The sequence below is a fragment of the Eptatretus burgeri genome, chromosome 9, assembly GCF_056783735.1.
Source record: "Eptatretus burgeri isolate ZD-2024b chromosome 9, Ebu_testis_v1, whole genome shotgun sequence".
Taxonomy (NCBI): Eukaryota; Metazoa; Chordata; class Myxini; order Myxiniformes; family Myxinidae; genus Eptatretus; species Eptatretus burgeri.
The window spans coordinates 106,551,889-106,565,820 of record NC_140969.1 but is presented as its reverse complement, the minus strand read 5'-3'; the positions used below and the strand labels follow the sequence as shown (position 1 = coordinate 106,565,820).

The following is a 13,932-nucleotide window of genomic DNA, read 5'->3' as shown; positions in this document are numbered from 1 at the left end:
TTTGAAAAAAAAAAACTTCAAAAAAGTCAAGATCACGAATCAATGTTGGATGCTGGCTGAGATTGGTGAATGTTTCAGAAACATCATCAACGACGTTCCAAATCTGCCATGCAGTTTTCTTCCCTTTACCGCGGAAGGCAGACACGACGTCACATCCAGTGAATGAAGTATGGGATCCCTCTGGCTTTCTCAGGCCCTATTGCAGAAACTACCTCATGGACTGGAATCCATCGTGCCTTGGCTCCTTGGCCAAAGGCAATCCACATGTTCTCAAGACCTAGTTCCTGTAAGGATGGCAGTACAGATATTGCTATGACTAGTACGTCCGTGTCATTTGCCTTAATGATAATGGACTTGCTACCATCCGTCGTTGCATCCCTGGCGTGTACAAATATTAGAGTGTCAGCTTCTTCATGACAACATGGAGACACAGCATCCAGTGACTTCCTTGTGTTGCTAATGGCATCTTCTCCTTTTGTGACAATGACCATGCTTGTCATCTGTGCTTCACACATCTTTTCCACAAGGAAGTGAAACAGCTCAGTCTTCTTGCTGTCATCTCGAAGAAAGCTTCTCCAGTTACTTGGGGTCTTACTGGTTCCTGTCACTCTTCTTCTGATTCCTTGCCCCCTTTTCGACCTTGCCTCGGACTTCAGACTTGACTTCTTGTACACATCAAACACTATGTCCACCCTCTCGTACCTGGCACCATAGGATTCCACCTTTGGGATGATGACTTCTTTAGCAGAGTCATCAAATATCTTTGAAGTGTGTGGAGGTAGGGCATTGATAAGTGCTGAGCCATCAATGATGACTGCATCTCCCCTTGGTTCTCTGTCTGGGATGTTCACTTGCACTTCAAGAATTTCAGCCAGCTGTGACTTCAAATTTTTTTGAAGTATTTTTTTTTTGTTTTCAATTTTTCAAAATTTGGATTTTCAAATGGCCAATCAGGCAGATTTGATCAGAAAGCCCTGCAGAACAGAAATGCCAAATTTGATGCTTGTATAATCATTTGCACGATTTTTCTACTATCTACTACACTAGATGGAGTCATCTCTGTTTGGTGGATGGTACAGTGTACAAAAAACATGAGGTGGGAGTGGATGGGAAGCCATAGCCAGAGGTATTTCTGGGGGTGTGGGGGAGTGAGGGCAGTGCTTGGAGAGTGAGGAATAGTCTTTGATGAAGAGAGCAACTCTTCCACCAGGACGAGGCTCAGATCTGTCATTCCGGAGGAGGGAGTAACCAGGGAGAGATACTTGGGAGTCAGAGGCGTCTTGAGGGAGGGAAGTTTCTGTTAGGCAGATTATGTCTGGTTTGTTCGTGGCAACCTGTATGGAAACATCTGTAAGGTTTGAGCGAAGGCCCCGGATATTTGAAGTCCACACTGTTAATGAAGAGGGAGGGGAGGAGGCTTTATGTGCAGGCGATGGGAGGGTAGGACAAGGGAGGAGGGGGGTGGGGTAAGGAGGAGAATAGCAAGGTGAGGGTGCCGGATGAGGAGAAAAGGCTCTTGTGTCCCCCCCCTCCCCCACTCTCCCCCAGCACCACGAGAGGGGCCGAAGGTAGTTGAGGATTGAAGTGGAGTGATGAGATGGAGGTGAGAGGGCAGGGGAAAGAGGTGCTTTGTGGATGTGAGGGGGGGGGAAACTTTGAGAAGGGTGAGTGAAGGGAGTGAATGGTGGAAGAAGGGTGAGTGGGGAGAGTTGAGAGAGAAAGGTGAGAGGGAAGCTTGGAGGGAGAAGAGTGTGATGGTTGCTTTGACAGGGAGGGGTGAGAGGGGTGAGTTGGCACCGAAGTTGTAAAAAAAGAATGGTTGGTAGAAAGCTAACTCATTGCAAACTGTTTTTATTTTATTTTAATTTTTAGGTTAGAGATGTGATTAAAGACATTTCTTGATGGATGCAATAAAGGTGAATTAAGAGAATGGAGAGAAGAAACGCTGTAACAGTTGGATTATTTTGGACAAGGTATGAAGGGAAGGTCGAATTTGGAGCAGTCTGTTGAAATAGGAGAAGAGTAGTGTATTATGATACAGTAATGACAACCACACTTGTGAAAGAGGAAGATGAAGCATTATAATAGATTGTTTTTATTATTGCTATTATTATTATTTTTGAGAGTTTTCATCAGATTAGGTAATGGAAAGGTTGAAGAAAAAACCATGAGGTGAATGGTGAATTTGGATCGGTAAACGCAGGGGGTGGAAACAAATCACGTGGTTACGGGAGAAGCACGTGGCCCCGGGAGGAGCATCATCAAAAGTGAGTTTATTTATTTATTTTAAATAAGGATTGCGTAAGATTCGGAAAAGGAAAGGTTGAAGTAAAATTGTGGCGGTGTACGGTGAATTTGGAACTGTAAACGCAGAGTGAAGCTGCTGGGTCGATGAAACGTATCAGGAAGAGGATGGAGGGAGACACGTGGTTACAGGAGGTGTGTAGATAGAAAGGATACAAGGAAGATGATTATTTTTCAATGGATTTTTGAAGATTAGGTAAGATTCGGGAATGGAAGGTTGTCGGAAGAAATTGTGAAGGTAATGGTGAGAATGGGTCAGCTCAAGGAGAAGAAAGATGGTGTGCCGGCAGGAGGAGGAAGAAGAAGGATAGGGACTCGTGGGTATGCAGGGAGAAAGGTAGTTATTTATTTATTTTTTGTCTTTTAAATTTAAGACAAGAAACACTGTTTAGTTGGGAGGGATGGGTGCATTGAAAAAGTGGGGAAAATAGGAATTGAAGGTAATGGGGAGAAAATACAAATATATATGATCGTATACCGAGAGGGGAAGGATGGGTTGCCCTCAAGGAACCCGGTAAAGTCCCTGTCACACCTTGACGATTTAGCCAGCGTATGCCTGACGTATGAAAAATTTGGCTAAAACACTGGCACACGTCGAATACGTTTTGGGTAAGTTTGTATACGGTAAGAGAACGCTGGCATACGTCGTAGTACGCCGAGCTGTTAGACAAATTTTCCATGCTTGAAATTTTTCGATGTATGCCAGGGTGTGACTCACACATTGCGCATAACGCTGGCCATAAGTTGTAGGCACGTTACGCAATCGTTGACACACGTCGACGCACGTTAAGGCCCAGTCACACCTTGACGTTTGAGCCAGCTGATGCCGATTTTGGAAAATTTTTCTAAAACGCTGGTACACGTCAAATACGTTTTGGGTAAGTTTTGATAACATTGAGAGCACGCTGAAAAACACTGCCATACGTCGTTATACGCTGGCTTTAAACGTTGTACTTTTTGGTTGTCCTCAACTTTTCCATGCTTGAAATTTTAAGACTTATGCCAGCGTATGACACACGTTCCACATAACGCTGGCCATAAGTTGTAGGCACGTCACGCGATTGTTGACACACGTTACTTGTAAGTTACTCATAAGTCGAAACACGTCGAGGTAATGTTTAGCGTACCCGAAACTTATTTCTAACCTATGAGTAACGTGTTGTACTCACGTTACGCGATCGTTGACACACGTTACTTGTAAGGTGCTCATAAGTCGAAACACATCAAGGTAATGGTTAGTGTCAGTGTTCCAGACTCCGTGGTTTTAATTTTTTTATTTTTTATTTTCTTCCTTCCTTCGGTATGATGGTGATTTTGACACTTCGATTTCTAGTGCGGTTATAATATAATATAATTAATAGGCTGCCGCTCAACGATTTTTAAATCATAACCGCACTGTACACTGAACACCGTCATACCGAAGAAAAAAAAAAAAAACCGGGAGTCTGGAACACTGACGCTAACCATTACCTTGACGTGTTTCGACTTATGAGCACCTTTCATGTAACGTCTGTCGATGTGTATCAACGATCGCATATCATGCGTACAACTTATTCCCATCGCATGCGGAGCGTGTGTCATATGGCAAGTACGTCGTAAAATTTTCAACATGTTTAAAATTACAAGACGTACTCCATTTAATATGATGTATGATAGCGTACTTTAGCGTTCTATTCACGCATACCAAACTTAACCATACCGTATTTGACGTGCGCCAGCGTTTTAGACGCATTTTTCAGAGGTCGGCATATGCTGGCAAGATCGCCAAGGTGTGACTGCGATGTTGATACTTTCATTTCTGCGGCGGTTATGATTTGAATCGTTGTGCGGCAGCCTTTTCATAACCTACGCCACGTGATCGTCGGCGATGCTTGCAGCGCGCTATGCCTAAGTTAGACTATCGTTGGGCATAGGTTGTGAAGGCCGACAACAGGTTCAGCATTCGTTGGTATAAGTTATCTATAACACAATGAAACGTTCAAAGTCCGTTACTAATACGTTGTGCATAAGACCAAGTCGTTATGAATATGTCCGAATCTTTAAAAAAAAAAACATCAAAAGTTCAACGTAAGCCAGCGTTTTACATACATTTTAATACGTTGCCATTGCTGGCTAAAACGTCAAGGTGTGACTGGGCCTTTACTTATAAGTTACTCATAAGTCGAAACACGTCGTGGTAATGTTTAGCGTACCCGAAACTTATTTCTAACCTATGAGTAACGTGTTGTAGGCACGTTACGCGATCGTTGACACACGTTACTTGTAAGTTACTCATAAGTTGAAATGCGTCAAGGTAATGGTTAGCGTCAGTGTTCCAGACTCCATGGTTTTTTTTTTTGTTTGTTTTTTTTCCTTCGGTATGACGGTGATGTTGACACTTCGATTTCTAGTGTGGTTATAATATAATTAATAGACTGCCGCTCAACAATTTAAATCATAACCGTACTAGAAATCGAAGTGTCAACATCACCGTCATACCGAAGAAAAAAAAAAAAAACCAGGGAGTCTGGAACACTGACGATAACCATTACCTCGACGTGTTTCGACTTATGAGTAACTTACAAGTAACGTGTGTCGACGTGTGTCAACGATCGCGTAACATGCCTACAACTTATGGCCAGCGTATGCGGAATGTGTGTCATACGTGGAGTACGTCGAGAAATTTTCAACATGCTGAAAATTTCTCTACGTACTCGGCGTATGACGACGTATGCCAGCGTGCTCTTAACGTATACAAAACTTACCCATAACGTATTCGACATGTGCCAGCTTGGTTCGACAAATTTTTCATACATTGGCATACGCTGGCTAAAACGTCAAGGTGTGACAGCGGCTTCACACTTCGATGTCTCATGCGATTATGATTTGAATCGTCGAGCCGCAGCCTATGAATAGCCGACACCACGTGATCGTTGGCGATATGCTGCCGTGCTATGCGTAAGTTACACTATCGTTGGGCATAGGTTGTGAACGCCGACAACACGCTCAGCATTCGTTGGTATAAGTTATCTATATGTGATTGAAACATTCTGTGTACGTTACTAATACGTTATGCATACGTCCAACTCGTTATGAATACATCCAAAACTGGGGAAAAACATCAATAGTTAAGCGCATGCCAGCGTTTTGCATACATTTTGATACCTTGCTATACGCTGGCTAAAACGTCAAGGTGTGACAGGGCCTTAAGACAAGGTCGAAGAAAACTCACAAAATAGCACGATTTTTGAAAGAAAACTGAACTAGGAACACACAGAAACATGAAGGTGAGAAAATAAACAGTTAAAACGGGACAGATAACAACCGGAAACTTAACTATGAGAAAGTCGGCAGAGACTTCTGAGAGAACCTGCCGTTGCTGCAAACCCAGAACCGGAAGTGAGGATTGGTCGAAAGGAAATCCTACGGTAATGTATAGTGGTGTTTTTGATTGTGTGTTTGCCAACGTTTGCTTTCAAAAATTTTTTTTAATTGGTGGTTGAAATCATTCACCTGATATGCAGATCCTGTTAAAATTTGAAGTCGATCAGATGAAAATTGAGGATTTTATAAATTGCACCTAAGTTGTTGACCTTATGGCATATGTTGACCTCAAAAATAATTGGTGGTTGTATTCAGTGAGCTGATATGAAAATCCTGTTCAAATTTCAAGTCAATTGGATGTAAATTGACATTTTTAGAAATTCGATCTATGTTGACCTTCGGCCTTGTGATCTGTTGGCGATTTAAAGGTGAGTGGAGAGACAAACAAATTGAAGCGGTCAACATGCTTGTCAAAAAATATTTGCCAAGTAACAGACAGACAGACACATGTACCCAAATGCAATAACCTCCCTTTTGGTGAGGTAATAAACACATAAATATATATATGTATATATCTATACATACATACAGTATATATACACATACACTACATGCAGTATAAATTAAAAGGGCACTCGGTAGAGCGCGTACCTCCGCCACGTAATGCCATGAAAACATATCGGGCACAATACATTTTTAAAATATCATGCTCTATTATTGTTTTTGAGTCCAATCTCTCAATGGTGAAGAATCAATTTACAAATTAAATAATTCTCATATCCCGATCCAGATTCGGATCTTCAAAATCGAATCAATTTGTCGTAGTCACACACCCATCCTGTCCACCAAGTTTCACCCAAATCTGTCCCCAACTTTTTGAGATATCGTGCACAGACAGACAAACAGACAGAGAGGGGTGAAAATATAACCTCCTTCATCTTCGGTGGCAGAGGTAATTCAACAAAAACGCAAGAGTTTTACATTTTAAATTTATTACAAAACAGCATGGTGGGTGAGGCGAATCATATTACATACTCACACTGTAGTCTCCCGTAAAGAGAAAACACAAGACTGAACTTGGGATGATGCTGTTTGAGGGGGGAATGGTGAACAGGGGGAAAGTGATTCAGCAAACGGAAAAGCAGCAGCTCTCCGACAAAGGCGCCTGCAACATTGCCACCACCCACAATGGAGAAGGGTCACACGATCCTTAAATCACCTGACCTTGAACTTGGTCTTCCCTACTTGGAGAGCAAGATACGAATGAGATGGCATAGTCTTCCAGAATAATCGTGTCTCGTCAGTGTTAAAAACCTCCTCTGTCATAAATCCCTTCGCCTCGATTTGTTTCATGAGCTGTGCATGAAAACGTGTTGTTTGAGAATGGGGGTTCGAATCGGGGTGTCGGAAGTTAAGGGTTTGGGAATAAGGTTTGAATTCAGAGTTGAAAAATGAAGGTTTGGAATGAGGAAGAGTACAATGGGGAAGGTTCTACTTACAATCATTGACCCCGTAATGGTGGACCGTACCGATGCCGCATTTTCTCCTCGAGCCAACCGATCTAACAACTCAAAATTTTCACCCAACGTCATGACCTTTCTCTGCCTTTTGGTACGACGAACTTTGTCCATCGCTTTACATTCTTCCTCATTCAAAATAGTGCACAAGAAACACAAGGCTGCTAATGGGAGGTAATCGTTCATGCATGGGACACAAACATTGAGTCGTCTCGGCTCAAAAACCGCGATTGGTCGAAATGAAATCCTACGGTAACGAAATTGGAACAGGTTGCCCGCGATTGGTCGAAATCCACGATATTTGATGATTTACTGTAATGTCATGCTTAACGAGCTATATTCCTCATGGCTCGCAATTTTGTAAATGCCCATGTAGAAATTCATTACTCACAGTTGTAAGTGGCAGTTCTTTCGATCGACGAGCCATGAGAAATATAGTTTGATTAAAAAAAATAATGAAATAGGTTGGCATTGTCATTGCCACGGGTAGTGTGGGATGACATCGTCGTCAGAACAGGCATCGTTCGGTACCTGGCATAACTACACAGTTATAAGTGGCATTTGTAGTAATTACTGATATTATTTTGTAATAACATTAATATTATTATCAGTATCATTATGCCATCATCATCGGACAGGATTGATTAATCAGTCGTTATAATAATTTTTACTTCTGGTTGTTGTGCCCCACAAAATGCCAAGATAAGCTATCTATACACCTTCGCACGTTGTTTGTCCAAGGCGGAAAACCTCCTGGAGGAGGGGGCAAATTAAGTTGCTACACCTTCATCATCGAACCCTTACCCCTAGCCGCCCCCCCCCCCGTCCTCTGGTTTGTTTGGTTGAGATTGGATTGAGTAATCACCGAATACATCAAGGTCAGACAAGTGGACAGGCAGACACCAATCCCCCCCAGGCTTACCCCTCACCCCACCCTCTCCAAGATCCCCCCCACCCTGTCCCCATGAATGCTCTCCGCTCAAACCCTCCACACCCCCCCCCCGCCTCTTTTCGGTCTCCCGCCCCTCTTGGCCTGCCCATCTCATCCACTTCCTCACAACTCCTCCCCTCAATCCCACACCCACCCAGTGCCTCCTCCCCTGTCTTGCACTGTGTGGAGCTCAAAAATCTGTGGCTTCCACTCCAACCTGACAGATCTCTCAATCCAGGTGGCTGCTGACAAACCAGATCCATACATCCATTCATTGACACCATACTCTGTGCAGAGCGTTGGTGCTGCCTAAGCAGTCTCCTTGGCTATTGGGCACAATCCTGGATGGATCGCCACTCCGATGCAGGATACCAGCAAGCTGGTACTCAGTTTGCCAACCTCGGAAAGATGACAAGCAGAGTCAACCCCACCTGGTATTAATTCAATAGTGAGTGGGATTTGAACTCAGGATCCTTGGATCCAAAGCCCACCACCCAAACCATTAAGCCAACACCAGGCATACAAACCAGATGTCATCTGTTTAATAGAATCATTCATTGCACAGTACGTTCCTGACTCCTTCGTATCTCTCCATGGCTATTGTCAGTGATAGCTCGCCTGGAAGACACCATGAACAAATTTTAAATTCCTGCCCCAACCAGCAGAGAGGACATTATCAGCGGTACAGCCGTGACCTCAGCCAATGATGCTAACTTGTAGGCTTGTGCTGCATACGAATGAAAAAGATTGGTTTATTTGCATTCTCATGTTTGCTGCGTGTAGGTGGACTTTGAGGAGGGCGAGAGCACAAGCGCTTCGCGCCGGTCCCGTGCCGGACAGAACGTTGCAGCCAGTGGAAGTGTAATCAACAGCAGTGTTAGCGAGGCGTGCTTTTGCGAACTGCTCGAAGTCTGCAAACGCCTTGGAGAGAAGCACAGACTCAAATACTACAATGTATTTACAACGTCTACGCTACGCCGACTCTCGGGTATGTCCTGCAGGCTGAGCCTTTTTTTACAGTAGATGAATCCCTTGGGTGTTTTGTTAAGTTTGTTGCATATATGTTTGTAATGTTTGCATTGATATGATTTGTTTGCTATTTCAAAAATTGAAATAAGCTTGCTTGCCCAGACAGGCAGTTGCTGTGTTAAGTTTCTCTTTTTCTTGTTTTGTTCCCAGAGCTGAGATCATGTGACCAGAAAACGCTATTGCAGGTAGATGGTGTCACAAAAGACAAGCTTGCCAAGTACGGGGAGTACATGCTTCCCGTTCTGCAAAAATTCATCCCCCTGGGTAATTTTTGTGGATATGATTCCTGGGAGGGGTGCATCAACATACCTAACAGCTTGTAGATGGGCCAAAATGTGCGTTCTCAACACTATTGAGGTGGTGGGCTAAGTTCCATTTGATATGAAACAGAAATAAGTAGAACGGCATTTCAGGAGAGTGCGTACCTCCACCAGGCTGAACACTTTACGTTTTGTATCCCATTGAAAGACCAGTTTTGCATCTGAAACTGAACTAAAATCTAATCTGCTTGTTTTGGTCACCTAACCCACTCATCCACCAAGCTTCATCTGAATATGCCCATAACCTTTTGAGATATCATGCTATTTATCTTTTTTGGCCCTATCTCTCAATGGCGAAGAATCACTTTAAAAAAAATTCTCGACTCTGGATCCTGATCTTCACCAAATCTAATCAATTCGTCCTCGTCACACACCCAACTTGCCCACCAAGTTTCATCCAAATCCATCCATAACCTTTTGAGATATCGTGCTCACAGGACAGACAGACAGATAGGGGTGAAACCGTAACTTCCCTCCACCTTTGGTGACTTAAGTAATCAGGATCATCTTGGGCCTCCCCAGTTTTTAATGGCGGATTTCAAAGTGGGGCCCGTTACATGTTCATCACAATCAAACTTTGGCCCAAGTTTGGAGCATTCGTTCAAAGATAAAAGTGTGAAGGCATTGACACAAAAATGAAGGGTCCCACCCCTCTTCCCCCATTGCCTACCTAGCTGGACCCAGACCCTCTCCCGGTCTTCCACACATCAACTTCCCGGTCTTCCTCAAGAACCACGTACCTTGTCATATGCTGTCCTCCATTATTTCCCCTCCAGTTCTCTTCCTTGTCTGTGTAATCAACTCTGTATGTATCTGTTCTCATGGCATTCTTCTCCAGTGTTGACTACAGTGGACTGCCACCTCAAGCTTGATCCCATACTCACCCCTGAGCCCTTCTGTTCTTGCTCACCCCTGCCCCTATTTCTGCTGACCACTACTCATCAAATTAAGTATGCCTGACTGTTCATGTTGCTGTGTTTTCCCTCCATACCTATCTGAGCCTCCACCTGCTGCTTAGCTCTCCCATGAGTCTTGGTTTTTCATTTTTGAAACATTTAACTTTTGCTGAACTTCCTCAACCAGGCAAAAAAAGGGATAGTTTTATTACTTCTTATTTGCAATTAAAGGAACATAAATGTCTCTCGATTTTCAGAACCACCACAGGAAGAGAACAATGGCTGGCTGGACTGCCAGCGCAGTCCCCAAGGCCGAGAAAACACATCTGAATACTTTCAGGCCTCTGTTCAGCCCAGTGCCAAGCGAAGAAGGATGAGCTTCGGATGGCGTGGCCGTGGAGCAGGTGGGTCATCGAGAGGATGGAAGAAGAAAGCGACTGGAAGGGGAAATGGCACAACCTGGTAGGACTTCTCTCAACTGAAGTTTTTTTCACATAAAAACTTCACATGGTTTGACTGTGTAGGGTATTCTGTCTGTCTACCTCGTTCTGATTATCCCTCACTTACCATATTAGGTCTCAGTCTGCACGACGTGGTCAAGGGCATAGAGGACGTGGTCAAGGGCACAGAGGACGTGGTCCACGAGGCACAACCAAAGGTTACAAAGAAGGTCAAAATGGACTTGGAATTCTCTCTGCACCCACACCCCGTAGATTACTCAAGCATTAGGATGAACCCCCTCTTCCTCATCCCTCAGTAAATTGCACTTGCTTCACTTCCTCATCATCCTTTAATTCAAAATGTATATTTAAATAATATATGAGTTGCTATATTCCATAATATTCACATTTCTTTAAGTTATTTCAATGAGGAGGGGGGGGATGAGGGGGGAGTTGTCTCGACTTCCAAAAATCAGAATGACTGTATGTGTTAACACTGCAGGATTGAGCCCCAGAAAAACCTTGGTAACCTGGTTAACGGCATCGCCCAACAAGTGAACTTGGGAGTAATTTTAAGGCCAATCGTATGTCGGACTCAGATTTTGTGAAACTCACTTGGGAATGTTCATAATTTGCCGAGCTGACTGACTTGCAGCGCGTGACATATTAACACTAATTGAATGACCAAAGTTGTTCGGGGTACACAGTTCGTCTGCTTTTCCACAAATTTTGTTGAACCTGGAAGATTTTAACCATAATTTGGTTTGCACCGACTCGTTGCGGTTTTGTCGTCTCGCAGGACCTCTGAGCTGAGGTCGCCACTTTTGATGATCTGGCAAAGCAATCGGAGAGCTGCATTGTTGAGCTCCCTGGCTGGGACGTGTGCAAAGCTGTATTTTTCCTTTTTTATTTTGATTTCCCTGACTCGGGATGCCTTGCTTTTAATTGTCACCATACATACAGAGCCGGAATCTAATTTACCCCAATTAATGCATTTACCTCGACATTCCTTAAAGTGGCCTTGTTTACAGCATGTTAATTTCTTTTTCTTTTTTTTTATCGAAATGAGAATAAATGTTATGGTGTTATCATGAGGGATGGTTTGTGGGATTATTGGCTTTGTTATACTTGATCATTAATCTGCAATAACAATCACCACCTCTTGCCGATTGCCACATTCCAAGTAGACCGCCCCCGTGCCAAATAAATAACAATCCTCCAGCACGCGACATCACTGGGGCACCTTCGGCGCCAAGCGATGCCACCTTGTAACACATGGAGTCGGAATTGGGAGGGAGCGGTGTACAATAATTGATTGATTAATTGCAGAATTTAAAATAAATGATAATCGAAAATAATTAATTTTTCAATCAATTGGCTGATAGTATATCTAAACCACCACTGTTTCATCTGAATATAACTTTTTGAAAATTAAGTTATTTATTTATTTTTGTATACCTTGTCGAGGCTCATATGTGAGCGAACACAACGCACAGCAAGGGGGGCATGAGACGAGAGGGGCGGGAGAGGGTAGGACAAAACAGTGGGGAATGGAGATCTGAAGAAGGGAGAGGGATGGGGCAGGGAACACGAGGTATACAAGATGGACATTACAGGGACGTTCAGGAAGGAAGGCAGGGAAATTGAAGGAGGTGGGTTTGGGGTGGATTAACCGGGGTAGAAAAGATCGAGGATTTTGATGGGGGAATATAAGAGGTGGTGGTGAACGGCTGTTTTGAAGGCCTGGAGGGAAGAATGGGATTGAAGAGAGTGTGGGAGTTTATTCCAAAGGTGGGGGAAAAGAGGAATGAAAGAGTGAAAGTGAGCATTGATTTTGGGAGTTTTACCAGAAGGGTGTTGTTGGCAGACCTTTAGCACCCTGCGGAAATATGGTGGGGACAAATCCCAGACAGAGCGTGGGGGGCGAGACCAGAGAGGAGACTGCAGAAGACAGAAAGACCACTGACTTGCTTGCGATGAAAGAGTGAGATGCCCAAAGACTCAGCCTCATCACAGGAGATACCAATGATCCTAAATGCCTTTGTTTCCACAGCGTGAAGCCGAAAAAGGTAGGAGGCAGGAGCACCAGCCCAGAGTGGAGAGCAGTACTCCATCAGGCTGCGGACGAAAGCTTTGTATGTGGTCAGGAGCTCAGGTGGGCCGAGGAAGGACTTTGCATGACAGAGGATTCCCAGTCGGCGACTGGCTTTAGAGACCAGGTTGGAAATGTGGCTTTCCCAGGAAAAATCATGGCAGATGGTGAGACCCAGAAGCTCGAAAGAAAGGACTTCTTACAGAGGATTGTTGAGAAAGTGGATGGGGCGGTTTCCAAACGGTCCTTTCAGAGAGACAAAGTGAGAGTGTGAGATTTGTCTGGATTGAAGGACATGTTCCACGTGTTGGACCAGTTTGAGATTTTACCCAGATCTACAGTGAGCGAAGAAGCTGCTGCTTGCCGGTCTGAGGGATGACCGATGGTACGGCAGAGGGTGGAGTCATCAGCAAAGAGATAAAGAGGATTTTCCAGAGAGTCGGAGAGATCATTGATGAAAACCAGAAAAAGAACAGGGCCCAGAATGCTGCCTTGAGGAACTCCAGTCTGGACAGGAAGAGGGGATGAAAGAACTCCATTTAGGGCCACACGTTCACTGCGACAGGAGAGGAAGTCTGCGAGCCATGAGTGGAGATGGCCTTGGATACCATAGGAAGAGAGTTTGTTGAGCAGGGCAGGGTGCCAGACCGTGTCAAAAGTACGCGATATGTCTCGGGATATGACTCTGATTTCATGTCCGGCATTGAGGACCTCCATCCATTGTTGGGAGAGCAGAAGCAGTATATCCAGGGAAGAGTGACCTGGTCTGTAACCAAATTGATGATCGGAAATCAAGCCATTGGAAAAGAGGAAGGATTTGATGTCTGAAGCGATGATGGATTCCATAGCCTTGCTGATGATTGGGAGAAGGCTGATTGGTCTGCAGTTGCAGGGATCTGTTTTTGCACCTTTTTTATGCAGGGCAGTATTGTTTGCTGATTTCCAGGCAGATGAGCTTGAGCAAATGAGAGGGTGAATAGAACAGAGTGAGGATGAGCAAGAGCAGAGGAGCAGGTTTTTTGGACACGTGGGCTGATGCCGTTTGGATCGGTTGCAGAATCGGTTGCAGAACACCGAGTTTAAGCATTCAGCCTTTTCAC

The 13,932-nt window shown here is 44.2% G+C and overlaps 1 protein-coding gene across 5 annotated transcripts in view; it reads left to right on the top strand.

Moving 5' to 3' along the window:
* Nucleotides 1–11,834, top strand: part of BLM (BLM RecQ like helicase) — a 144,378-nt gene extending 132,544 nt beyond the window's left edge. For 4 of the 5 annotated variants that reach the window (XM_085896579.1, XM_085896578.1, XM_085896581.1 and 1 more), the window contains 4 exons: nucleotides 8,839–9,043; nucleotides 9,235–9,348; nucleotides 10,558–10,762; nucleotides 10,876–11,834. In XM_085896579.1, coding sequence (XP_085752705.1) covers nucleotides 8,839–9,043; nucleotides 9,235–9,348; nucleotides 10,558–10,762; nucleotides 10,876–11,029 — 678 coding nt within the window. In that variant the 3' untranslated portion in view covers nucleotides 11,030–11,834. Of the gene's footprint in view, nucleotides 1–1,548; nucleotides 1,604–8,838; nucleotides 9,044–9,234; nucleotides 9,349–10,557; nucleotides 10,763–10,875 lie in introns of those variants that run through there. The other variant, XM_085896583.1, reaches the window with a different exon arrangement.
* Nucleotides 11,835–13,932: the final 2,098 nt, after the last annotated feature.